The sequence below is a fragment of the Athene noctua genome, chromosome 29, assembly GCF_965140245.1.
Source record: "Athene noctua chromosome 29, bAthNoc1.hap1.1, whole genome shotgun sequence".
Taxonomy (NCBI): domain Eukaryota; kingdom Metazoa; phylum Chordata; class Aves; order Strigiformes; family Strigidae; genus Athene; species Athene noctua.
The window spans coordinates 3,532,077-3,557,311 of NC_134065.1; the positions used below are offsets into that span (position 1 = coordinate 3,532,077).

At 55.9% G+C, this 25,235-nt stretch overlaps 1 protein-coding gene across 2 annotated transcripts; it reads right to left on the bottom strand.

The window, feature by feature from the left end:
• Positions 1 to 3,654: 3,654 nt before the first annotated feature.
• PLEKHO1 (pleckstrin homology domain containing O1) lies at positions 3,655 to 23,523 on the bottom strand. Of its 2 annotated transcripts, none has more exons than XM_074928954.1 (6): positions 22,903 to 23,523; positions 21,845 to 21,982; positions 9,324 to 9,464; positions 7,924 to 8,028; positions 5,730 to 5,831; positions 3,655 to 5,241 (listed from the first exon to the last, which is right to left on the bottom strand). In XM_074928954.1, the coding sequence occupies exons 1-6, from the start codon at positions 22,930 to 22,932 to the stop codon at positions 4,474 to 4,476; spliced, it is 1,284 nt and encodes a 427-aa protein (XP_074785055.1). In that variant the 5' UTR covers positions 22,933 to 23,523; the 3' UTR covers positions 3,655 to 4,473. The 2 variants fall into 2 exon arrangements, with proteins under 2 accessions (XP_074785055.1, XP_074785054.1); XM_074928953.1 differs by having other exon boundaries at positions 21,845 to 21,991; positions 22,903 to 23,522.
• Positions 23,524 to 25,235: the final 1,712 nt, after the last annotated feature.

Here is a 25,235-nt window from a genome sequence, read left to right on the forward strand (position 1 = left end):
AGGGGGAAAATCGATGCCTTGGGACCATCCGAGCTGTCCGAGGCACCGGGGAGGTGGCAGGGGAACAGCAAACCCGGGTTCTCGGCTGCTGTGAAGCCCTTCAGGCATTTTTTTTCTGTTTGAGTGGCTTGTGTGGTAAAAATCCAGCAGGCTCCGAAACCCTCACAACTCTCCAATAAAAAAAAAAATTAAAAAAAAAATCTGCAGGGATCCTTTTCAAAGGTTCTAGTGGCATTTCAAGGACAATTCCCTTCCTTCGGTGACTTAGGGGTGTTGCAGCACACGGGCTGCAAATCCATTCACAGGGAAGGTCCCTTTTTTATCGCAGCATCCTAAATTCCTCCCCATCCCCTGGTGCAAGGACCCCCCCGGGGCAGCAGCGAGCTGGACTGGAAGGAAATTCCCACTGCAGCCCACCCTCGTGATGGGAACGGCTTCCTCGGCGTAGGCGTGCGAAGAGATTCCAGAGAATCGCTGCAATTGCGGCTGAATCATTTTTATTATGGCAGTTTGTAGGTTGTTTTTTTTTTTTTTTTTTTTAAAAAAAAGCAAAATTTCTATTCAGTCTTTTCGAAGGTGGTTCAGGCAGAGAAACTAAAGGGTGTTCAGCGCCTGCCTCAGTCGTTTATATGGGCCAAAGGGAGAATAAACCTGTCGCTGGCTGTGACCTGTCACTGAACTGCACCCGCTGGGTGGGAGGGAACGGGCTGGAGCTGCTTCCCCCTGCCCTGGGGAGGGTTCCCCTGGAGCAGCCCCAGGCTCAGCTTCCCCCGTGGGTTCTCCGCTCCAGGAGGGAGGAAAAGCAGCGCTAACCTGACTGGCATGTTTGTCACACACACGCCACTCTTGCTGGTAATTGGCTTTTTGTCTCTAATCCCAGAAGCGGGATTGAGAGAGGGGAGAGCTTTGCGAAATTTAAAATAAATTTAAAAAAAGAATAAAAAGAGGGCAGAATTATAGCCCATGCGGGAGAGAGAGGCCCCGACGGAGGGATGAGTTTGTGGATATTCTTGTGAAGCATCCAACAACCCACAGAACCCTCCGCTCTGCCTCTGGTGCTGGGTCTCTCGGCCGTGGCGGAGGGTTTTTCACACCTTGGTGATCAGACCCCGCTCGGAATTTGGCGTTTTTGCCTGGTGAAGAATTTCACAATTGGAGTTTAATTTTGGTTTGAATGAAAACAATGTAAAAATCGCCTGTGGGAAAAAACTGTCAGGCTTCTTGAAAGGGGGGGTGTGTGTGGTTGGTAAAACAAAATGTTTTATTTTGACTTGGAGAGATTTTTAAGGAAAAATTCACATTTTGTATAATACAAAAATATTCCCAAGTGAAAAATAGACGTTTTCTACTCTGAAAATTCATGTTGTTGGTTTTTTTTTTTCTTCCTAAGTTATTCCTTTTCCCTGGGCCCCACCAGAAATGATGCTTTCTAACAGGGGACATATTCTGACAGAAAGTTTCCAATCAATTTTGGAAATAGTAAATCACGAGATTCTACTCAGCAGTGATGAGCTGAGAGAGGAGGAGGAGGAGGGAGGAGGTGGGGAGAGGAGGAGGAGGGAGAAGCCGATGGATGGATCAGATCTGGAATCTTGCCTGGGACAGTTTGAAAAATTGTCCTGAATGACTTTGTCGTGCTTGTGCTGGCCTGAGGTGCTCTGCTCCCCGCGGAGAGGAGGGGAAGAGCCGGGGGTGAGACAGAAACGGGGGGGAGCAGGACGTCTTCTAGGGCAAGAACCAGCACTGGGAGCAGAAGAGCTGCTGCTCCTCCCGCTGCGCCGTGGCTCAGCCCGGGGAGCAACTCTGCTCTCCAAACGAAAATGTTGCACCTCGAGCATCGCGCTTGGCCCTTCAGCTCTGCCCGCTAGAACTAGGAAACGGCCTCCTGGGCTTCGGCAGGATGAGAACTGCGACTCTGCCCGGGCTGGGAGGAGTTTCCTCCTACCTCAACCCCAGCGTTATCCTCCAAACCTGGTTCTAGTCACAGACTCAAAAAAACCTCGCGCAGGTCGGTCTGGAGAGCAGAAACGGTCCCGTATGTGTGCCCGGCTCTGCCCGGTGTGTAACTCATCCCTTTTCTCCTGACAGCCGAGACCTAAAGACACCAACACCACGTCCAGGCCTCGGGGTCTTATCCGCTGTGGTTCAGCTCCGTGATGTGCTGGAGGCAGCGGTGGAATAAAGACGCCCTCCGTTACCTGTCTGCCAAAACCAAGCCACCTGCCTTGGGTGACCACACGATGGTTCAGCCCTGCCTCCAGCGCTGGTTTGACCCTCTTAATCAGCCAATTTTTTGATGCCCTTGTTGCCTAAGAGAGACTGGAGAGCGTTTAACCCCCCGGACAGTTGGGATCAGGGGTATTTCATGGTCCGTTCTGACATCCAGCAGAGCATCCATCCCCCTCGAGTGCAGTTCAAACCTCCGTTTTTTTTTTTTACCCAAGCTTTCTTATTTGGAAAACCAGGCTATTTTTAATGCTGAATGTCACATATTTGCCTATTTTTCTTGTTCTCGCGATCAAAGAGCTGAATGGGAAGGGTTTTATCAGAGTGGCTGACACGCATTCTTATTTTTTTAATCTCTTTTAGGGATTATGTGTGTTGTTTTTTTTTCCCTCTGATGCATCCAAACAGATCCTTCAAGTGACAGAAAAGGTAAGAAGAAAAATTGAGCAAAAACGCTGGGAGGGTGACGTGTATCCCCCTTGGAGAGCTGCAGCATCCAGCTCTGCACCGAGAGCTCTGGTGGATGGGTGAAGCCTTTTCAGAACTGGCCTTTGCGAGGGGCAGAGAGCTGGGCTGGGGTCAGGAGCACGTGAAAGAGCGTTGCAAGGGCCAGATCTGAAGTTTATAAATAATAAGTTTTTCAGGAACCTACTGCCAACAGTAATAATTCTACCAGTAATTCAAAGAGGAAAGTGGGAGAAGGACTCGTTAAAAAAAAAAAAAAACAAAAATGAAACAAACAGAAATCCTTTCTCTGCAGGACTGGCAACTGCACGTCAGCAACACGAGCAGGACCAGACACAAGTGGAAGTAACCAATCTCCTTCCCAAGGGAGGTCAAGCAATAAAAAAAAAAAAAATAGACAACACCAACTGCGACCGGGAAATAACTCTGTTGGTTTTAATATTTTCATGGATTATTTGCAATGTAGGTAAGGGAATTAGGTTTCCTTTTTTTTTAAAAATAAAAAAAAAACCAACACAAAAACCCCAAAAAACAGTTGGATGTTACCACATTGGTGCACTTTAAGCCCTGTGAGACATCTTAACATCCTCTTTTCTTGTCTTTCTGCTTAAAGGCGTGAAAACTGAGCCACCTATTTAGCAAAGTGCTTGGCATCGCCAGGATGAGGGTATTTGAGCTCTCTTACAGGCTCAGCTTTCATTTCAGTAGGCCTGATTCTGATCTTAGGGGAGCAACGAGCACTCTGTTGCACCCGGCGTGCAGGAGAGAGCAGAATCAAACCCACCAAAACTACTTTTGGCTCTTGGTTTCCGGCTGCCGCCTGTACGCAACCCTGATTTTTCCATTTCCCTTCAGCTCAAAGAAAAGGGAAGCAAAAAAAAAAAAAAAAAAAGAAACGAAAACGGAAAAGTCAGAAAACAACCACCCCACCCACCCCCCCGCCAAACAACCCCTACGGGCTGTCTGTTAGATTCAAGGCTTTGATCCTCTATTTGCACAGAAAGGAAGACATTGAGCTGCGTGGCCGGCCGGGCAGGTTGGTTGGAACACGGATTGAATTCCTCTCGCCCTCCTTCCCGAGGGCTCCCTGCGAACCACAAGAACCACAGCGGCCGACCCCAGGAGTTCACAAAAGGGACCTGTGCCAGGACACAACCCCGCCAGCCGCAGTCCGGCGAGCGCCTCTTGACGACTCGCCTAAATCTTGAGGTCGGCCTGAACTCCCAAGCATCTTCAAGACAGTTCCTGGATAATGGGGACTTCCAAGCATTGGCTGGGACGGACACTTTTTTTTTTTTTTTTTTTTTTTTTTTGTCGTTTATTTCCAAGAGGACAGTGAGGGAACAAGACGAGACTCTTGGTCAAGGAGCTGTAGTGCAGGATACAGCTCAGGCGTGAGAGCAGCAAAGCCAGGGCTTATACAGCGCAAGAGCATCTGTCCCCACCGTTATGCACGTGCTGCTCCAGGCATGCAGGGGCATTTTCGAGGAACTGGTGCTTTCTTCCATCCTCCAAGCATGACAGAAGTTGGGGGCCTGCGGTGCAAAGGGTGCTCTTTAAAAAAGGAGGTATAAACCGTAACTGAATTTATTGGAACACAGGGTTGTGTTGTTTCGTCAGGGGATGTGATGGAGGAAAGGAAGGGTTCAAGCTTTGAGAAGCAGATTTGGGTGAGAACAGGCACCTTTTCACTCTTTTGAACACTGTAAATAATAATAATTAAAAAAGAAAACCAAATGGCCGCCCTCCCCTGCCCCTCCCTCCCGATCCCAAGGCTTGCCTTCACATCATGCTCTTCCTGTACTGAGACTGTGAGCTCTGTTTGGCTTTTGAGTCCGACTGCTGCAGTTCAAACTGTTTGTACAGGTCCCTCAACTCTCTGATCTCCTGCAACACCCTCTTGGCTTGACTCCAGGTGGAGGAAGCCTCCCCCAGCAACCTCTCAGATTCCTGCAGGATCCTTTCAGAGTCCGACTTGGAAGATGACGAGGAAGAAGAGGTGGTGGTGGTGGTGGTGCTGGTGTTGGAATCCTTGGTCTTTCTCTTGCCTTCCCCGTAGCCCTTCACCTCCGTCAGCAGTTCCTGAGTTTTTTCCAGTTTCAGTGCAACCAGTTCTTGTATCCGGGACAGCTGCTCTGGTTCTGCTGAGGCAAACTGAGCCTCCAGCCCCCTCCTCAGCACCGCCCGGTGCGTGGAAGAGTCCCGCCGAGACAGAATTTCTTCCATGGAGGCACATTTATTCTTTTCTGAGTGCGAGAGCTTTTTGGGGACCTGGGGTGTGTACATGGTCCCTTTGTCAAAGGAGTCATTGCGCTGCCCAGATCTGTCCCAAGAGGTCACCTCCCGTCTCGGGAGACTCCCTGTCCGGCCTTTCTCCGACGACTTGACGTTCTCTGAATCCGACCGGCGCCGGCCAGCAGTAAGATGTGCCACTGACTTATCCAGATCCACCCGGAAACTCTCTTCGCAGGTGCTGTGATCCTCCGGAGAGGCGTCTTCCTCCTGGATCAGGTCGAGTGTCAGCATGCCATCGGACGTTGAGGTAGATGCCTGAAGAAACAGAGAAAGAAGAGCTGCGTTATCGCAGGAACGGCACTTCTGAGCGTCTCTTACACCGAAGATACGCATCCTGGGATGCAGAGATGGCCTGGGAATGCCAGCCAGTGTGACCAAGTGACAGATGTGCTGGGTTTGGGGTTCCGGCCGAGATCGGGTCAGCTGAAGGGCCTTGGACAGCCCATCTGCGCTCACCCGTGACTGCCTTCCCCAGCTGCGCGGCTCTTCTCCAGCAGGAACGTGAAGGAGCATCAGGAAAACGGGGCTCAGTGATGCCAGGCTGCCACTTGGCACGAGGGTCTGCACAACGCAGTGCTCTACAAGACTGGAGGACCTAGAGCTGATGATCCAGGACAGCCCCGGGTCCTACCACAATTTTTACTTCAGGCCAGAGCTGAAAAACCGGGTCTTTTCTTGCATTTAAGTGAAACACTTACAAGGGAATTTTACCTAAACAGGTCTCTGGAATTTGTTACACGTACCACAGCCATCAAATGTCCCCGCGTCGGAGGGCGTCGGGAGTGCTGTATTTTTGCTCTGTCACGTGTTGGGTGGGCGAGGTAGCTGTCCTCTTCGACAGTAACCTAAAGGGGTGACAAAGGCTAGTGAGCATCTGGGAGCACGGGGAGTGCGAGCCGTTCCTACTCTCTGTAGCTGTAATCAGCCACATGCTCTGCGGCAGATCATTTATTCCTCCAGGATTCCCTTTCTCCCGCGACCCCGCCGTGTGCTGAGGGTGAACTTCTCCCACATCCCCCCGGGGCCAGGACCCTTTGCTAAATTCTGTCAGGTGGGAGCGCCCAGCAGGTGGAAGTTTGGGTTGCAAACAGTGAATCCTGAGCTCGAACGCAGAGTCTGCAGTTCTGTGGCGCAAAGGAGAGCTGCGATCCCCCACCTGAACCACACCTGGAGCTGAACCGGGAAGGCAACGCGCTCCCGACGTTCTAACTCGCTGGATTCCTCCGGCTGTGCTGGGATGGCGACTGCTCTTACTGGGTGGCTACGGTCTGTAGCAGCCTCCCTAGGCAGCTGCCCGGGCACACACAGACTCACAGCTTTGTAAAAAACCTGCCTGCGCAGCGTCGACAACACGCTGGTCCCAAGGGCCGTCCCTGGGCCGAGCCTTGCAGGTGGGACTCGCTGAGCTGGTCCTTACAAGGCTGAGCAGAAAGAGATTTGCAGGGGATGGGGGGTGGGAATCCAGCCTTGGAAGAGTCTTCAGAGTGTTCCCCCAGCCTCTCCCCTCTGCGTCTTGAGGGGATCAGGTCTCCTTAAGTCATTCCTGACAATTAGCTGTGGAATCTGTAAAGATTTCCGTGACAGGCTCTCCTTGAAGCAATCTATACCATTGTTTGCTGTGCTGCTCTCTGCTCTACAGCCTTTCCTGCGCCCTGACCTTCATTTTCCTTCACTACAGGGTTTTGTGTTGCCATCCGAGAGAACAAACAGCGTCACAGCAGTGGGCCGCCTCTCTTGCCGTAACTTGAATGTGGATGAGCTCGATCTGAGGTAGATCTAAACCGAAGAACAGTCGTCATGAAGCATTAATGAGAGACAACTCTTTCAAACTGCAACCCCGGCGGGGAGGGGCGCAGCCTTCTCAAAGCAGTGAGCGTTCACACTGGAGTAAACTACGTGGGGATGCTCATACGGATCTAAACCCGGCCTCTGTCAGCTCAGCTGTGGTTCTAAGTGCACGCTTGGTCTCCAGGAGCAGGCTGAACTGATGTGGCTTTGTTCTTGTTTTTTTGTTTTTTTTTTCCGAGTAGAAGCTGCTTTGCTTAACTGTGGTAGTTACTTTGGGAGTTTCACGCTGCTGCTTTGGGAGGACCTGCCCTAGCGACGCTTCGTGTGGAGCGTTCTCACGTAGGCAGGGCTGTCCTGACCCGGGGCCCTCCTATCGCTGACCCACGGTGCCTCACCTCTCGGGTTGTCCCTTCTTTTTTCACTAAATGGAGAGCCTGACTTGTCTTGACAGAAATATATACGCCATACAGCGCTGAGAAGGCAAGATTAAACACCCCTGCTTTGACCCTTGACCCGCAGGAAAGGATCAGCCAAGTCGAGACGCCCAGCAAGTCCCTTTCCTCCAGCCAGGCACTGGAAATGGGAATTGCTCTTGGAGATGGTGGCTGAGAGGGGAGGGGCTGGCGGGATGAGGATGGGCTGAGGTGGGCTGACAGATGGTGCCGTGCTATCAGGGGGCTCCGGAGGGAGCGTGGGACTATCTTGGTTTTTCAGTTAATTCCTTCATTCCGTCCCAGCACTCAAAGCTCCTTTGCAAACGTGAGCGTGCAGACGTGCAGCGGGTGGGAGGAACGACTCCCCGAAGCCCTGGGAAACCATTCCAAACCGTTCCACTGCAGCCAGGCAAGGCTGGGCTTTGCGTGGGACCGGGAGGGGACGGGGCCTCGGCAGCTGCCCCTCGGCCCTGCTCTGCCCTCAGGGCTGCGCGTTGACCCCGGGGCTGGGGGTCGGAACCGTCCCAGCCCTTCCAGAGCTCGCTCTGGGGGTCCTGGTGTCTGTGTCCGAGGGTCTATAAAACCCCAGTGGCTCTGCACTCCTCGTCGATAGGAAACGGAGAGGGTCGGGGGGGCTGCTGCTGCCCCCAGCAGCCTCAAATCTTCACCCGAGACGAGACAAGGGAGCCTGAGCCCAGCCCTGAGCCCCGCTCACCTCATCTAAGATGCGGTTTTTAGCCCGTGTGATTGCGGAGTTGAGGGCGTTAATCCAGGACTCTTTCTCCTCTGGACTCACAGCCAGGAAGATTAGATTCGGCGCCTACAAAAGAGGGAATTCGGGTCAGTGCCAGCGACCCAACTCGTACAGAGACGCTTTCCCACCGTCCCTGCCCACGGCCCCAGCTCCTGCCTTGCTTTAGTTTCGACCTGATGCCTCAGTCCTGCAGCACGGCGCTGGGCTGCCGCAGGCTGCCCCGGCCTGGGCTCTGCCAGCCCTCGCTCAGCAGCCCCCGGGCCCTCCCAGCACCCAGCTTTTCAAACCGAACCCTCTGTGCCAGATTTACATCCCTCGTGGCTGCAGCTCCTCCTTCCCCCCTCTCTGCCTTCCCACACACCATCCTAGATTCTGCCCTCATCAAAGGATGATGCAGCCTTTCTGTGCATCTGCTGCTCACATGCCATTTATCTGTTGCCACCTCGGATTTTGACAGAGGCTGTTAGACAAGCAGCTACTGTAGGTGCCCACAGAAGGAGCTGGATTTGCCACACTTCGATATGTCAGAAGCACACTGAGGGCAGAGCGGTTCTGCAGGGGATCCAGGATCCTTAAGGGTGGTGTTTTTTGTTGGATAATCAGTAAAAATGAGTTTTAGCCTCCGCGGCGTTTTGTTCCGTTCCCTCCCATTGCTCAGGGCACTTGGGGACACTGCAGCCGCTTTCCATTTTCCCCTTCCCTTTCCACATTTCATGGTGTTATACAATCCTTATCAGCGTGGGGCGGGCAAGCTTGGTCTACTGAAACAAGTCAGAATCGATAGTGTAAATCCAGCTCACGTGTGTGGCTGTGGGTGGGTGCGTGCCAGAGACAGCTTGTAGTTAGAGACTGGATCTCTTTTTGCAGTGGCAACTGAGACCTCGTGGGAAGTCCTGCTCCCATTCTGGCACTTTTTAGCCTTCCTCTAGGCAGAAAGTATTCCTGGGACAAATTCCCCTGCAGCTCTTTTGATGCTGCCCAAACCCGAGGAGCAGCAGCGTCCCTCCCTTCCCGGCTCCCCCCGTGACAGAACAAGTCAGCCAAAGCACGGCTGCCAGGAGCGGCGGCAGGAGAACGGCTTTGTCCTTGCTCCTGGCACGTGTTCTGACCCCTTCCCAAAGCCGGGACGCTCGCAGGGAAACGAGCTCAGTGCTTGGTTGTATTTACTCAGCCCCAGTCCTCTCCCAGCAGAAACACGGCTCCTCCCTCCACCTCTCACTGTCGCTATCGGTCCTGACGTGGTCAGTGGACGTTTATAGATTTTAAACGACACAATCTGGGCTCCTACGCAGCTCGGTGTGGCCAGCAGCGAGGGCCAGCCGGTGGCCGGTGCCTTTCTCGGGCTGGGGAGCAAAGCTTACCGTGTTTCCAGGCTGTCTGGAGTGGGCGAGGGTAAATTTACTGTGGTTCTTTTTACTTCTGCTTTTGGACTTCCTGAGCTCTTCGCATTTCTCATAATCGCTCAGGTCAAACATTTCCTGTATGTTTTTTTCATCTTTTACCTGCAAAACAAAAATAAAACGGCCGCGTTGCAGGTGTCAGAGAGGCGGTAACGGAGCTGCTGCTGCTGCAAGCCCGCGGGTGCCTGCCTGGAGCCGTGTCTGCACAGAGGGGTCTGGACGTACAGAATTTGTGCCGCAGCCTCCCGGTGTGTTCTGTGGTCACTGAAACCTTGAGCAAGTGGCTCCCACCTTGGGACACAAACGCAGTCCTGGCACTGTTAGCTGGGGAGCGCAGCGCTTGGTTTTGGGGCGAGAAGCGGCGATTTTCGACACGATGGTTTTGACTTGAGTCTCTTCTGGAATGAGGGGGTTGTATTTCCAAGGGTAACTTGAAAAATCACAGTCTCCGAGGTTAATTCCTCTTTGCTACAGATTCCTTTGGGATTTAACTGCCTCTCCCACCCCCAGAGTTACTGGGGCTCAGCTGAAGTGACTCGCCGGTGTGAGCAGACACAGAGCTTGTGCTTGTGGACCCCCAAAATGAACAGGATTTACCCCAGCAGCAGGGAGAGGACCCTGCCTGCTCGGAGGAGGCTCGTGCGGAGGCAGGAGATGCTGGGAGGAGGTGGACTCTCATCAGCTGATTAAAAGGGGCAATCACATTAGCTCTTGTTGCTTTTCTGGAGACAGCATAACAAAAGTTTGAGGGATAAAGATTAGCGCTTCCTATTTTTAACCCGGTGGTTTTACCGCAGCCTGTGCTGACAGCTGATTTGGGGGGTGGATGAAGCACATCCAGTCCTGGATTACTGACACGCTGCGTGTGCTGCTCTCCCCCGCGGCCGAGCCTCAGCCCTTGCGAGGGGGCTCCGGGCAGAAGCACCAGTGAGGGCCCAGATCAAAGGGTTTTGTTTGGGCTTTCTGGGTGATGGCCAGGCCCCAGAAACCTTGGGCAGGCAGGGGCTTCACGGAAGGTTTCAAGAAGGGGGTGCTAGGGCTTGGCCTTCACGGGCAGAGGCACTTCTCTGTTGTCCTTTTAAGAGTCATCGAGTGGCCACTTCGCAGCTTTTACAAGATTTCACTTTTTCCAGGTCTATTCCCCCGCCCTTTCTGCACTGGCCATGGTGTGACGGGCACACAGCTAGCGATAAATATCACAGAGGCTTAAATTAAAGATGTGGCTCACGAAGGCTGTGGCTGAGCTGGGGTGGAAGCCAGGGTGCTTGACACTGTCCCGTGACAGACAGAGCCCTGACCTGGAGGTGCCACCGCTCGGGGGATGCTCCAAGCAAAGAAGAGGATGCACAGCCCGTCTTCTGCTGCCCCACCTCAGTTTTGCTTCATTCAGCCCTCCCCAAGGTCACCGACTGCAGAGAGCGGCGACGAGTGACGTCCTCAGGGGACGGGGCCAGAGGGACTGAGCGCGCCCTCGGCACGTTCCCCGCTGGCACCGAGCTGTGGGGGGGGCTGGAAGGAACGGACCCCTCCCCAGGGGCCTGGGCAGGCTGGAGAGGGGGGACGTGACACCCTCACGGAGCTCAGCAAGGCCAAGGGCAAGGTCCTGCCCAGGGGTCGGGGCAGTCCCCAGCACAAACCCGGGCTGGGCCAGGAGGGGCTGGAGAGCAGCCCCCAGGAGAAGGGCTTGGGGGGGCCGGGGGGTGGAAAACTGCCTGTGAGCCACCAACGGGCGCTGGCAGCCCAGAAAGGGCCCCGTGTGCTGGGCTGCACCCAGAGCAGGGGGGGCACAGGGACGGGGGGGGATTCTCCCCTCTGCTCCGCTCTCTGAGCCCCCCCTGCAGGGCTGGGTCCAGCTCTGGGGCACCAACAGCAGAAGGACACGGACCTGCTCCAGCGGGGCCAGAGGAGGCCACGGAGATGCTGGGGGGGCTGGAGCCCCCCTGTGAGGACAGGCTGGGAGAGTTGGGGGGTTCAGCTGGAGGAGAGAAGGCTCCGGGTCCCTCCCAACCCAACCCAGTCTGTGGCGCTGTGATTCTGTCCTCACATCCCGCTCCTACACCGGGGCAGCAAACGGAAGAATGTAGGTAACTGGGATGGGACAAAACTGGGTTTTACGTGTCCACTAAGGCCAGAGCTGCAGCAGACTCCAATCCATGTCGATCTGCTTAATCCGACTCCGGGCTGGGATCTGCAGTGGAGTTGGAGGAACTCAGGTGCCGGAAGGGCAGATGGTGACGAGGTCGGAGCTCTGGGATTCCTTGCAGGGCCTCCACCCCATTTGTTTCCTCTCTAGTTTTGGGAAGCGCTGAAGGAATTCCCCATGATCTTTTCAACAGAATTTAAACAAAGAGGCTGGGTAAGGTGCTGTAAGCAGCTTTCTAACCAGAGACACAGATAAACTGACCCTCAGGCCTTGCATCATTCCTGCAGTCCCCTCTCTGTCCTTCTTCCCTCGATCCCTGGCTGTCTCCACCAAGGAGGAGGCAGACCCTGTCCACACCTAAAGCCCCTGTTGCTTATTTCTGCTCACAAGAGGCACCGTGAATGGGCCGTTACGGAACGCAGATAATGTCCATCGACGCATCCTCCCCGTGCCTCTCTAATCGGCTTTTATCCCTTCCCAGCACCACCCTGCAATCCGCCTCTTTCCAAGAATCTTGGCTGAATTCAACCCTATTCATTTGCAGCAGGAAAAGCCAATACACGCCCCCCCTCCCCAGCCCCGAGCCCCCAGCAGTGACCCAGGGGCTGAGACAGAAATTCTTCCTCCAGATGTTGGCTCCTGTGGGGCGCTGGGACTTCCCCAGCCCTCCCCTCCCTTCTCAGACACTGTGAACTCAGGGGAGCGGGGACTCAAACATCCCCTCGAGGAATATTTACGGGAGGCTGTAGATTACGGGTGTAATTGGCCCGGATCAACACCCTTGGGGTGTAGTTAGTCCTTGAAAACACTTGGACTTGGGGCTTTTGCACCACGTTCTGCAGGGCACACGCGCAGACGATGGATCGCTCTCGCCAGAGCGCCCTGTGTGGGTGCAGACCCCTTCCCAAACGCTTTAGGACTGAGAATAATTTTAATCTGGAGAAGAGGAGGCTGAGGGGAGACCTCCTGGCCCTCTGCAACTCCCTGCCAGGAGGGGGCAGAGAGGGGGGGTGAGTCTCTGGAGCCAAGGCCCCAGCGCCAGGCCCCGAGGGAATGGCCTCAAGCTGCCCAGGGCAGGGTCAGGCTGGGTATTAGGAAAAATTTCTTCACTAAGAAGGTTAAAAACCACCAGAACAGGCTCAGGGCAGGGATCATCCTCAGTCCCCATCCCTGGGGGGGTTGAAGAGTCGGGCTGAGCCAGCGCTGAGGGATCTGGGGGAGCTGGGAACGGTCAGGGGGAGGCTCATGGTTGGGCTGGAGGAGCTGCAAGGGCTTTTCCAGCTTAAACGATTCTGTGATTCTGTAATAAGCAACATCTATTTGCATTAAATGATGACGCCGGGGTCCCATTTCTAAATTTCAGCCGAGGTGGGCAGGTTCATCCCCCCTCCCAGGGTATTTTGTGGGGGTGGGTGCACACGCAGCTCCTGTTTAGGATGTGAGTCAGGTGCCTCCGGGTCCGTCTGCCCTTCAGCCAGCGCTGCGGCACAGGAGCGACGGCAGGTTTGAATTGATTCCCTCTCGAACGCAGCCTTGGTAGGATAATGAGGCCATAAAGTGACTGGGGCTGTAATTTAGTCATTTGAACGTGGCTTTGTTCTGCCTTGGTGGTGGGAAGAGGCCTCGGCCCCAGCCTGAGGACGGGCTCCGCCGCGGTGACGCGTCGGCGGCGGTTTCCCGGGGCACGGGAAGGACGAGGGTCTGCCCCCCTCTCTCCCACACCGAGACACGCAGGCAGAGGAGTAAGGAGTGAGCGAAACAACAGAGCAGTCAGTGTGTCCAGAGTGAAACTAGAGAGAAGGAAGGTGAAAGGCAAACTTCAAAAGTACCAGCCAGCTCTTTTGTCCTTTGTGGGAGGCCACCGAGGCCGAGGAGAGGGAGGTGGTGGGCACGAGTTACAGAACAGAGCAAGCTCAGAGGCAGGAGAGGGTGAGTGCTCTGAGGCGGAGGACAGCCATTAAAAACGAAAAAAAAGAAAAGAAAAAAGCCACCCCTAAAGACCCACAAAACTGCTGAGAACCACACGGTCAGCAAAGCCTAAACCCCGGTCACCTACGCCGACGGGACAAACCTGCGGGGCGTCTGCCCTCCTCCCCCATTTCAGGGAGATTGGAGCCACACGAATAAAACCCTCCAGGTTTCACCAGCAGAGATTTTGGTTCGACACGATCCCAGCCCGCCGGCAACACGTGGGCCTTTGGAGAACGTTTCGGAGCCGCTGGGAGGAAGCGGCCCCGGGAGGAGGAGGAGGAGGAGGAGGAGGAGGAGGGGAGGAAGCGCCATGGCTCCGTCCCTCCTCACGCGCCGCGGGCGCTGACTCTGAGGCCTTAATCCCAGCGCTGGAGATTTACGGTGACCATTACGTTGGCTTGTTTGTTTTCTTCTTTGCTGAACAACAGATTTTTTGGAAGCGAGGGGTGAGTTTTAGTCTCAGATGCTGAACTCGAAACTCTTTGAGTTCTGGGAAGGGCTGAGCATCTCCTCTGAGCAGTCTTCAGTCCCGTTCCCCATCCCCAGGCTTTTGGGGGGTTCCCCATCCCCAGACAATTTGTTTCTTGCTCTCTAACATGCCGGGGAGGCAGCTCAAACGGGCTGCCCAGGGCCTGACGGTTCCTCTTTTCTACAGCTCCTTCTAGGGAGTCAAAAAAAACCCCCTTTCCCTGTCTGGGGAGAGTCTCCTCTCCCGCCCTCCACGGCTGGAGGCAGCCGGGGCTCTGGGGGTATTTTGTGGATCCTGCTGCTTTCACTAATCGTCCTTAAGGTTTGTGGTTTGAGGCTGAGAGGAATCAGCGACCGCTTGGTTTAAGGTGCTAAGAAGGGAGAGGCCTGGAGGGTTGATTTTGGCAAAAGCAGCCCTAGCTGGGAGGTGGCCAGCAGGTCTCTCTTTCCTCACAGCTGCTGAGTGCCTGGCATGCAGCGAGCTCTCAGGTCTCGGAGCCTCATGGGCAGGTAGGTCCTGCGCTCCTCGACCTGCAGGGAGCTCTGGATTGGAAGGATTATGGTGTATAAATCCCAGGAATTGCTGCCATGGCTGTCTGCTGGCTTTGCTCTCCGTATTGTCCCTGCTCTGGGCGGACAGAACAAATTTCTTGTCCCTGGGTTCAACCCAGCTCCTCCCCACGCTCCCAGAAATGCTCCCACACTCCCCCCAGGCGAGAGAAGGGAAACTGAGGCACGGAGAAAGAACCTGAGGTGTCCCCCACCACCTAAACCCAAGCCAGGTCCCTAAATCAGGTTCGTTAGACCCCGGAGCCATTAGAGCAGACGGTGCCCGCACCCCCCGCGGCAGCTGCCGCTGCTTGGGGCGCAGCTCAGGCGCAGGCAGCCCGCGGGCCGCGGCGAGACGTGCCGAGGCCGAGCAGTTCGAGGGGGGGAGCTGCATTCCTGACACGCTTCGGCCCCGCAGCTGCTGCCCCGGCAGGGTCAGCCCACGGGACACCAGCACCCCCTGCGCCCGCGGGCCACGGTGGGGGTCAGAACGGCAGCCATGGCGCCCAAAGGCTTGTAGGGCTTGTTTCTGCCCTTCCAGCTAGTCACGCTTCCAAAGGCCCGTTTCCTCCCCTTCTGGCAGTGGGAGGATCCCTAAAGTGGTGTCAGTGAACTGTCCCTCGGGCGTCTCGCTGACAGAGAGTTAAAACTCGCTCCCTCATCAAGTTGTCACCTGCAGCAACCCCGAAGCTCCTCAGTTCAGGCCCAGGCTGTGTTTTGGGGCCAAACCAAGGGCAGATGCTCAGTCCCCAGGCAAAGTTGTGTGGTTTTTCCTTAGGTTGGTTTGGTGGAGATTTGCCTGAGCCGTCCCCCTGTCGAGATGTGAAATGGCTCGAAGCAAATGCGGAAGGTACAGAAAAATCACAAGACGCCGAGTGTAACGTATCCACGAGACATTTAAGAGGTCAGAACTTGGCTCGGGGCGTAACAAGAAACCTACAGATTTACAGTAAATATCCAAACACGGGCCAGCAGCAGCCAGCATGTTCCCCTCTCGAGCTGAGAGGAAAGTTTCACTTCCTCAAGCTGAGCAGTTTCTACCCTCCAGCAAGGGACAGAAATTTCTGCAGAGTTTAAGCTAAAATCAGGCTGGCACTAAGCCAGGACTCCAGCCGCGTTGGGCACCACCTGCTCCGGGATGCAACACCGGGACGGGGCTGCCAGGGGACGGCGGAGACCTGACTTTAGTGTCCCTTGTCCTTCTGAGTTCCCCGGCGGCACGAGGGAGGGAACTAGAAGAAGAGATACAGGAGCGCTGGGAGAGTTTCACGAGTTGCAATAAGAGACCTGCAAGACGCCGCGGGCACGGGGCGAAACGGTGGGACACAGCCCGTGGTTCCTCCTTCCCGCGTCGGTTCCAGTTAACGCCCGCGGGTGGGGAGAAGACGGGGAGATGGATGGGGGGTTTGTGCAGGCGCTGGCGCAGCAGGAGCCGGGTTTTGGCCAGAGCCTCTGGGCCTCGGTGGCACAGAAATGGCCCCTCTGCACAGCCGTGTCCTGAGCGGGACCCGCAGCCCCAGGCTGTGGGCACGACCCCAGGGGTGGTGGCACAAAGTTGCCAGCATCTTCTCCAGCCCCTCGCCCCAGAGGGTCGGTAGCCAAGGCCACCAGGAACACGGGCCCCTGCGGAGCCGCTGGGCCCTGAAGAACACCCTGGCACCAGCTCCTCCGCGTCCCAGCGCTGCGCTCGAGCCCCGGGGCCGTGCTGCCCCCTCTCCCGTGCTCCCCCCGTGTCCTTTCTGCCCACGCGGCCTCTGACCCCCTCCCCGGTTGTGCAGGACGATGCTGCCGAGACACTTGGCGGCAAGTTTGCACCTTGCTCTGCAGAGCGGGGAGCGGGGCTGGGCCGCAGCGGGAGGGAGAAGGGAAAGGACGGCTGGAAGGAGCGAGGGCAGGGCTGGCGGGGGAGGGCAGCGGGTCCCGGCCAGGTGGCCACAGACTCTTCTTGTGTAGCCAAAAGCCAAAGGTTTACGCACCAGACCGGCACTCGGCGCTGCCGCTGTCCCTGAACACGTCGGTGACTGCCCAGCTCGAACACCTTGTGCGCCCTGAACGCGACGGACACCGGCGCAGACGCGACAGAGGCGGCAAACGTGGTCCCCCGATACTCAGAGACGTTCACCACCCGCAGCCCCACACCCCAAACGTGCCCCCCGATACCCAGAGACGTTCACCACCTGCAGCCCCACACCCTGACCCTCTCCCCAGCCCCGAGCAGCACGTGCACAGCAACACCACAAGGACTTTACAGGCTCCAGCACACGCGTGAACCACGTATGTGACTTCAAATATACCCCCCCCACACACACACACGCACGCCCCTTCCAGGCGGGGACGGAGCTCTGCAGTGATTGCTGGGGCTGTAACAAATGAGGAGCCAGAACAGGCTACTTTTTTCAAGTGCTCTTGTGCTAATTGAGTCGATGCGTTTTGGTAGCAAACAAGAAAAAGGCCGAAGGAAGCCCCGAGAAGCGTTTCCTCATTAACATCTCGTCATCACCGGGTCCGTTCATGCCGTCTGGCCAGCCCTGGGCTTCCTGAGAGGAAGCGGTCGGAGCCCAGCTGTGTCTGCCTGCGGTTCCCAAGTGCAAAGCACTAACAAAGCTGTGCTAGAAACGAGGAGAACAATTACCAGAAATTTGCAGGGGAGGAGGGAACCGCTGTGGAGGAGAGCAAGAGGGAAAAAAAAGATGAAAAAAAAAAAAAGATACTAAGGAGGTGCGGGGCTCGGCGGAGCTCAGCTCCTTTCAGCGCTTCTTGCCTTGCGTGGTTCGGCCCTGAATGCTTTTTTTGGCTGATGACCAAATGCTAAATAATGAAGGGGGTTTTGGGTTGGTTTTTCTTTTTTGCATAAGTTCACCGAGTTCGGCTTGCAGCAGGGGGACGGATCGCTGGGCAGACTCCGAGCCCCTGCCTGGACTAAGCCTCAGCTTCCATTTTGGTGCACGGTTGGAAGAGCAAAAAAGGTTTTGGGTGTGGGAGAGGGTTTCACAGCTTCCAAAGGTTGATGCTCCGGTAAAAGAACATCCCTCTAAAGCCCTGTTCGCATTTTCCAGGTGTATCAGCTGGTCTGATAAAATAGATTTCCTCTCTTTACAGACTTGGTTTCTGCCGGGGAGAAAGCCCAGGAGTCTACCAGGCGTCCGCATCTCCTAACCAAAATAAATAAATCAGGGCTAAGCCGGGTCCTGGAGAAGCGCAGAGATTCCCAGCAGGAACCAATGTGGATATTGATGGGATTTTGATAACCTGCCCTCCTGAGGGACTTAACCTTCCCTATCCCTTCAGCCCTTCCAGACATCAGACCCGTGCTGGGCTCCGAGCAGTCTCACGGCTCCGCGTTGTCTCCGTGCAACCTCAGCCCCTTCCCCGCGGGATCCCACGGGGTGGGACAGACGATTCCCCCTTCCTTGGCACCTTGCGCCTCAGGGAGAGGAGTATTATTAGCCCTGCTTTCCAGATGGAGAAAATCAGGCAAAAGTAAATAAATGTCTGGTTGGAATTCATTTAGGGAGCGCGTGGCAGAAGGGAGGACAGCATCCAGGAGTGCTGGTATTTAACCCCTTCTGCTGCCGTAGTCGGAGCTGGCGGGGAGAGGCGGGGAGTCCTGCTTTCCCCCCTGAACAACCTGCCTTCTGGCCTAGAGCAGCTGCTGAGCTTAAGAGAAGCTGACAAGGAACACCGAGGTTAATAGGAGAGTTAACTCCTCAGCTCCAGCCACCAAATCCACGGTGCTCCGATGGCTTTGATGGAGCCAAAATAATTTATAGCAGAGGAGGACTTTGATCTTTTGCTGAAACAGGCAGTTGAGCCTCGTCTCCTGTCACTGCAGGAATCGGGCTGAGATTTAACCTGTCTCGTGGCCGTTTCCACTGGAGTTTTCTGCTCACGTCTCCTCAGGGTCTCCACTATTTAATTCTCTCTCTGGCTGCATCCAGCAGCCCCACGGCCAGCGGCAGGGACTCACGAGGGCAGAGGCCTTTCTCCGGAGCAGCGAAGAGCCTCTCACACAACTCATCAGCACATCCCAGCAGTGGCTCCATTTTCTCCACTGGGCATAATCTGATGTTTGAAAAAAACCAAAAGAGGCTCCATCCTGTTCTGCTTGACAAATCCCAATTTATTCAGCTATTTGCGGGAGCTGCAGGCACCTGCTGCCAGGAAAGGCGAGCGCGCGCAGGGAGCCTCGTGCCCCAGGAGCGGAGCCCTGCCACACGCGCTGGTCCACAAAGGTCCAGGCAGCACCAAAAACCCGCACCGTGTGTCCAAAGCCCCACGGAAAGCGCAGAGCCACCAGCAGCCCCACCACACGCGTGGCCTCCGTCCGTCCACGCGCACGGGAACGGGCTCGCCCTGCCGGGCAGCGCCGGGCACCGCGTTCTGGAGGTGGTGGGAGATGCCGGAGCCCATGGCACAGGCGGTTCCTTCATCCCCACAGGCACACGGCGCACATGCAGGCAGCCAGATGTTACCTCTGTAACCACGTTTCTACACAACCACAGATTCTTCCATATAAAGACATCGGCAGTCGCTGCCTCATGTTATTTATGGTCTTTCACACACACACCCGTGCACGTAGAGCCACGGCGCTGCCTCGGTTGCACAAGCGTGAGGGTTTTTTTTTTCCCCCCCCGTAAAAAAAAATACACGCACGCTCCCTGAAAAAAATAACAAGTGCTCCTCATTCAGAACTAGAGCCCGCAGAACCCCTCGGCCAGCCCCGTCCCTCCTCCGGGCTCAGAGCACAAATATCTGAGCAGGAGCTACCTGGATGTATTTGGGAGGGAGGGAGGGACAGACAGACAGACATCTTTTTCCCGCACGCCTTCCCTGGTGGTGATTCCTGTGTGAACACTCTCGCTGGCGCAGGCTTTCCTGCTCCTGAGCCAAGCAGAGCCTTTTGCTGTCCGTTTATTCTCCAGGGTTCAAAGAGTTGAGGGGTACCGGGGAGAGTCGTCACCCCCCACCCGGCAGCGCGGGGTGTGCGGGATATCCCGGCGGTTCTGTGGCCCGGGGAGCTCCAGCTGGACCTGAAATCATGTCAGGGTGGCCGGGATTCTGGAAAACACTTTTTGTTTTCCCAGGAGTGTTTCCTACCAAGGGGAGGGTCCGCGCGCTGCTGGCGGGAGCGCGTTGTGCCGCCCCGGAGAGCCGCTGCGCGGGATGGAGGGGCTGAGGGGGATCCCCCAAATTCTGGGGGGAGTTTGTCAGCCCCAGCTCAGCCGGCATCACCTGTGAGCGTGTCCCCCAGGAGCACAGACCCCCCGAGTACCTCTCGCAGGTGCTTCCAGCGGCGGCTCCCCCCTCTCCCTGGGCTCTGGCAGCACTCGGGCCCCCGCTCCCACCAGCAGAGACACCGCGGGGCCGGGCACAGCCTCCTCCTTCAGCCTTTGCCTCAGCGGGGCCCGGTTCCCCCCTCCACACACCCACAGGGCCCCAGAGGGACCCTAAAAACTTCCCGCGTCCCCAAAACCACATACGCAACCTCCCTGCTAACTCAGCCCCGAGGTTGGAATTACCCAGCCCCATCGCTGATCCTGCGCCTTCACACCTCCCGGGGGGCCGCGCAGCTCCCGCCGACGCTCTCCCGCAGCCGCCCAGCCCGCAGGGACTTCATCACCCCAGCGCCGCCCAGTCCAGCCCATTCCCAGTCCCTTCCCAGCGGTTCCAGCCGTGTGGGCCCAGTCCCTGACCCGCGCCAGCAGCTCCCCTCTACCATTTGGCCTTGGTCACGGTTACTTCTCTTTTCCAAGGCCTGGCCCTAAAAGTACAAAGCTCCACTTCGATCCCCGTTAACTGGGCTTAAGCGTACGGTTCCGCTAAGCCCGCGCGTCGGTGCCACCCTGGATCGCCGCCCCGGTAGGGAAGAACAATTGACCCAGACTGGTAAAACCCTTCCAGCCACAGAATCTGTCCGTCGAGCAGTTTCTAAACTCTGATCCGTGGCCCCGGAGCTGCTCACAGGAGCCACGCGGGACCAGCGGGCCTGCCGGGGAGAAATACACGCCGCAGGGGCCAGAAGATTTGGAAGGACCAGAGACCCAAGGACCCGCCCGCCGTGCGCTCCCGCATCCGTCTAACTTTTCCCATGCGTAAATGCATCGGTTCATCACAGGTTTAACATCTCGTTACCACTGGTGTTGCCCACCGTGTCTCACCTCCCCCTTACTGTGTCACCCCAACCCTCAGGGCAACATTTACTCCCCGCACACGCGAGTCTCTCCGGTTCCGGAGCGAGCTGTGCGATGCCGACACGTACCCACGCGCGACTTGGGCTTTCACTCCACTTTTAGGCTGTTTCTGTGCTCTAATAACCCCGGATCCATCTGCACTTTGCCATGCCCCGTGATTCAATTAGCCTCTAAATCAAATTACGCCTGGCGCTCTGGGGCCGCCTTATCTCTCCAGATCCTAAACTGGGAACGCTGGGCCTGGCAACCGCCTCTGAACAACGGCCCTGCATCGCCCGCCCGAGCAACCTCCGCTTCGGGGAGGAAACCGAGACCCAGATGCGTATTTTCACCCCAAACGCCCCGTCCCCCCCGACAGCAGCCCGAGCCCAGGCAGCCCCCGTGGCCCTGCGTGGGGGCGCACACCTCTCGATGAGTTTTTCAAGGGTAATCGGAGGGAGGGGGGGGGCAGCGCTGTTGCCTGGGGATTTCTGCCTGATGAATTTATCAAGAGAAAAACGAAAGGAGGGAGGATGTGTAAGGACCCGGCTCCCAGCCTGCGACGCTCAGCCTGATAGGCACATCTAATTAAGTCTAATGTAAACACCACATTAAAGCCCAAACCTCAGCCTATGTGGGGCCCGATGGGGAGGAGAGGCGGGCGGGGGGGGGAATGTTTTTCAACAAGGTGGTTAAATTTCCCTGTTGTCCTCTTGCGGGGTGGTTGAGGGGGCAGAAAATACAAGAGATAAGGGCCCCGTAAATGTCTCGATTCCAGCTGGGAGAGACCACAGTCATTTCCAAACAGAGCAGGGAACAAAACCGCTGTCGAACTTAATGACGGGGGACAGGCACAGGGGGAAGCTGGCATCGCCGTGTCACCGCCGCCGCAAGGAGGGTGAGGGCTTTAACTCCGGCGAAGTGAATCCTTTCATGTGTCCAGCGCTGGGAAAATGTCTCCCATCAGGGCCGTGTGGGAGAAGCCGCTGCTGGAGCTGCCACACCGACCCGGGCCGGGTCCCGCCGGTGCCGAATCGGGGAGAGGAGAAGCCCCCCGAGACCCCTCCGATGGGAGGGGGGGGGCGAGGGCTGGGGAAGGGCTGGGGCTGCTCGGCGGGTGCTTTCCGTATGCGAAGGGAAGGAAGGGGGGGATGGGAAAGGAAAAATGAAACCGATCCTACCTCCTTCTCCGAGATGTAAAGCTGATCTCCCTTCAAAACCACATAACGGTTTTTCCAGATTTCCCTAAAAATGCCTTTCCCGCAAAATTTCCGCACCCAGCCGACCTTCTCTGGCTGCACAGATTGCTGGTTTCCATCCTGGTGCCCCTGACACAAAGACAGAGGGAAGAAAATGGGGGGAAAAAAAAAAAAAAAAAAGGTATTATTCGCGGTTTTACACTCCTCTTCTCCCCCCCACCCCTCCCTCTTTGCCCAACTTTCGCCTCCCCCTCCCTCCGGCCCCTCTCTCCACCGAAGCTGGGACCGAGGTACTTTGCTCGATTCACTCTACATAATTTATTTTTTTTTTTCTGCTGCAGACACAATAATACCGAGGGGACGATGCAAAAATCGCAGGCAGGGCTCGGCTGGGCATTATATAAGAAAGGCTGTTACGTTATATTCGCCTCATGCAGCGTGCGTTTGCACATGGAAAGAGGAACACGAGGGTGTTGGGGAGAATTTAAACGAGCTGATTTTTTTTTTTTTTTTTTTTTAAAACTGCGGTGAAAATTGCGGGTTTTTTTAGAGCCTTTTCTCAACCGTTAATCCTTGAGGCGAAATCTCCCTTTGGGTTTATATTTAAGATTCGTGCACGGGCAGCGCTGGGATCTCTGGGCGCAGCAGACACACGCAGACGGCGCCGAGCAGACGGAGCGACGGAGAGATGGTGTCTCCGTATTTTATCGTTTCCTTGGGATCAAAAAATGAAAACTGCCTGCCTACATCGCTCCGCGCCGAGCGGGGAAGAGTATCCGCTGCCCGATTCAGGGGGCAGGAGAGGCGCTGGGCAGCAGGCGAGCCGGGTGCTGGGTTTGGTTTGGTTTTGATCGGGTTGGGTTTGTTTGTTGGTTTTTTTGTTGGGTTTTTTTTTTTGTTGTTTTCTTGCAAGGCAAGGGCAGGGAGGAGGGGGAGAGGAAAGGCAAAGCAAACAACTAGAAATCAAACCCCCCTCCCCAAAACATCCGGGAGCCTCCCTCACCCCAACCGTGCCCCAAAGAAGAACCGATTCGACTCACCCTTTTTGCAGAATTATTTTTTTTCATCATTCCTTGGTGCGCTGCGCTGGAGGGAGATTATTTTTTGGGGGGGGAGGGGGGGGGGGGGAGAGGGGAAAGAAGGATCAGAGAGGGGCTCCCGGCGGCCTCCTCTTGGGGGAAATACACAGGGTACCTCCTCGTCCTCCCTCTCTGCCTTCACCCTTTGTGGATCGCAGGAGCTCTCTAGTTACATGAAGCCCAGCCCGCCTCTGTAACACATCCTTAGCCACACTAACAGCATCCCCCCCCCAACCCGCACCGCCACCACCATCACTGAGCTCTCGTGGGCTTGCACTGGGCTGGCCTGGGCTCCCGAGCTCCATCTATAGCCGTGCGCGTATGACGTCTGGAGTTCACAATAAAGGGCGAATCGCAGCCCACGAGGGTTTTTCTTCTTTGTTTCTGACTCAACTGCTGATGCGAGTGGCTGGATGCGAGTGTGGCGAGGCCGGGGTCAACCGGGGGGACGGGAGCAAACCAATGTCCCCCCCCTCCCCATCCCCGGCTGCGGCCAAGCCGCATTTCTGCCTCCGTCACAGGTCATTGCAAAACTTCCTGGGAGATGGAAAAGCAGCCAGGTGGCACTGAGAGGGTTTTCCTGCCCCCCTAAAAAAACAGGAAAAGAAAAAGTGGCTGAGTGTTTAGAAGTTTAAACAAAAGCACTTTGCAGAGAGGAGGTTCCCTGGGGAGAGGGGATCACTGAGGGGTTGGTGGTGGTGACTCACGCTGCCGGGATTCAGAGTACAGCTTCCCAAATGTGAGGAGATGCTGTAAAAAAAAAAAACCAAAAAAACCACAAAAAAAACCCCAAACCCACCTTTTTCTGCTTATTTGCTTTCCCTCCTGTATGTCCTGCAAGTCCAGGACTATCTGAGCGCGGGTGTGAGGTCGTAGGCTGGGATTAAAAGGGAGATGCATTTAAAAAAAAAAGAGCGAAAAACAGAGCAAGGGGGAAATAGTTCTGTTCTGAACCGGATCAAGAGATTGATAAATCATCGATCAGTTGTTTTACAGGGAAACCCTCCAATCCTGAGTCTGGCGCACACCCACACCACCGGTCCCAGACAGAATTTTAACCCAAGTACTTTGGAATGAAAGCGTCGAGGAGGCTGATGATGATGATGATGATGTTCTTGTGCCGGCGACGCCGTTTAAAACATCGGATTCTGGAAGCGAAAGCAGAGGTTGAGCCCTTGGCTCACAGAGGATTTTCAGAGCTTTTCGCCAGCGAGGGGCTGGTGGGTTGGTGTCTTTCTGAAGCGTTGGCGTTTCTGTGCTGCTCGCCCGCGCGTGGTGGGCTGGGGGGATGCGCTGAAGGCCCAAGTGCAACAAGTCACCGTGTCAAGCAAATCCACCCTCTGAGGGGCTCAGAGCAGGGGTTGCCTTTTCCTTCTGTGCCCCTGAGGCCCCGTAGGGCCCAGAACTGGGAGCTGCCATCTCTGTGCCTCAGTTTCCCCTTTTCTACCACGAGGATAATCCTTGTTTTCCAATTTGACTGTGGAGTTAAGAAGTGGCTAAACGCTTTAGTGTTGCTTCCCTCTTTCTTTTCAGTAAATTCAGCGGTGTCAGGTGCTGCTCTGTCCTGCTCGGGAGGCACGGGGCGAGGTGGGTACGATGCAGCTTCCTCCTGCGGAGCTGGGATGACCCCAGCGATGGCTGCGGGGGCCCGGCAGTGCCACCTACCCCCAGCAGCCGGGTTACAGCGCGGGGACAAAGCTGGACACGCAGGCGAGGGGTGACAACGGGGGGGGGACGACAAAGGTGGGTCCCGCTCACTGTAGCAGAAGTCATCTGCCTAAAGCCCCCACTGCGGCTTGCGGGGTCTCTGTTGGACTTTTTGCCAATTTATTTAATAACATTTTGCCTCCCGTCCGGACTTGTTATTCCTCACGTCCTGTTTTCAGTGGCCAGGTCCTCCGGAGCACCCCAGAGGTGGCCGCAGGCCAATGGCAGATGGCACGATGCTGGTAGCAGCGGGAGAGCTTTGTCCTGCCCTTTGAAGCTGCTCAGGGGCCGCTCTCTTCCCAAAGAGCCTCCTCGCAGGGCTCTCAGGACAGTTACGGGCTATTTTCACCCTCCTAACTCAGATCTCTGCGTAAAGTTTGTCTGGGGATTGTCTTTGGGGTTTTATCAAGGGATTTATGTGCCAAAAGCCTTACCCTCGTGGGCGTTTTAACAGTGGCTGGAGGAAATGCCTCTCGCCCACTGAAATCCCGTTTCGGAGGCTCCGTCGTGCCTTAGCTCGGCGCTTCCCGCAGCCACGTGCCAGCTCACCGGTGCACGATTCCCTGTAGGAATTTTTAAACCCGCAC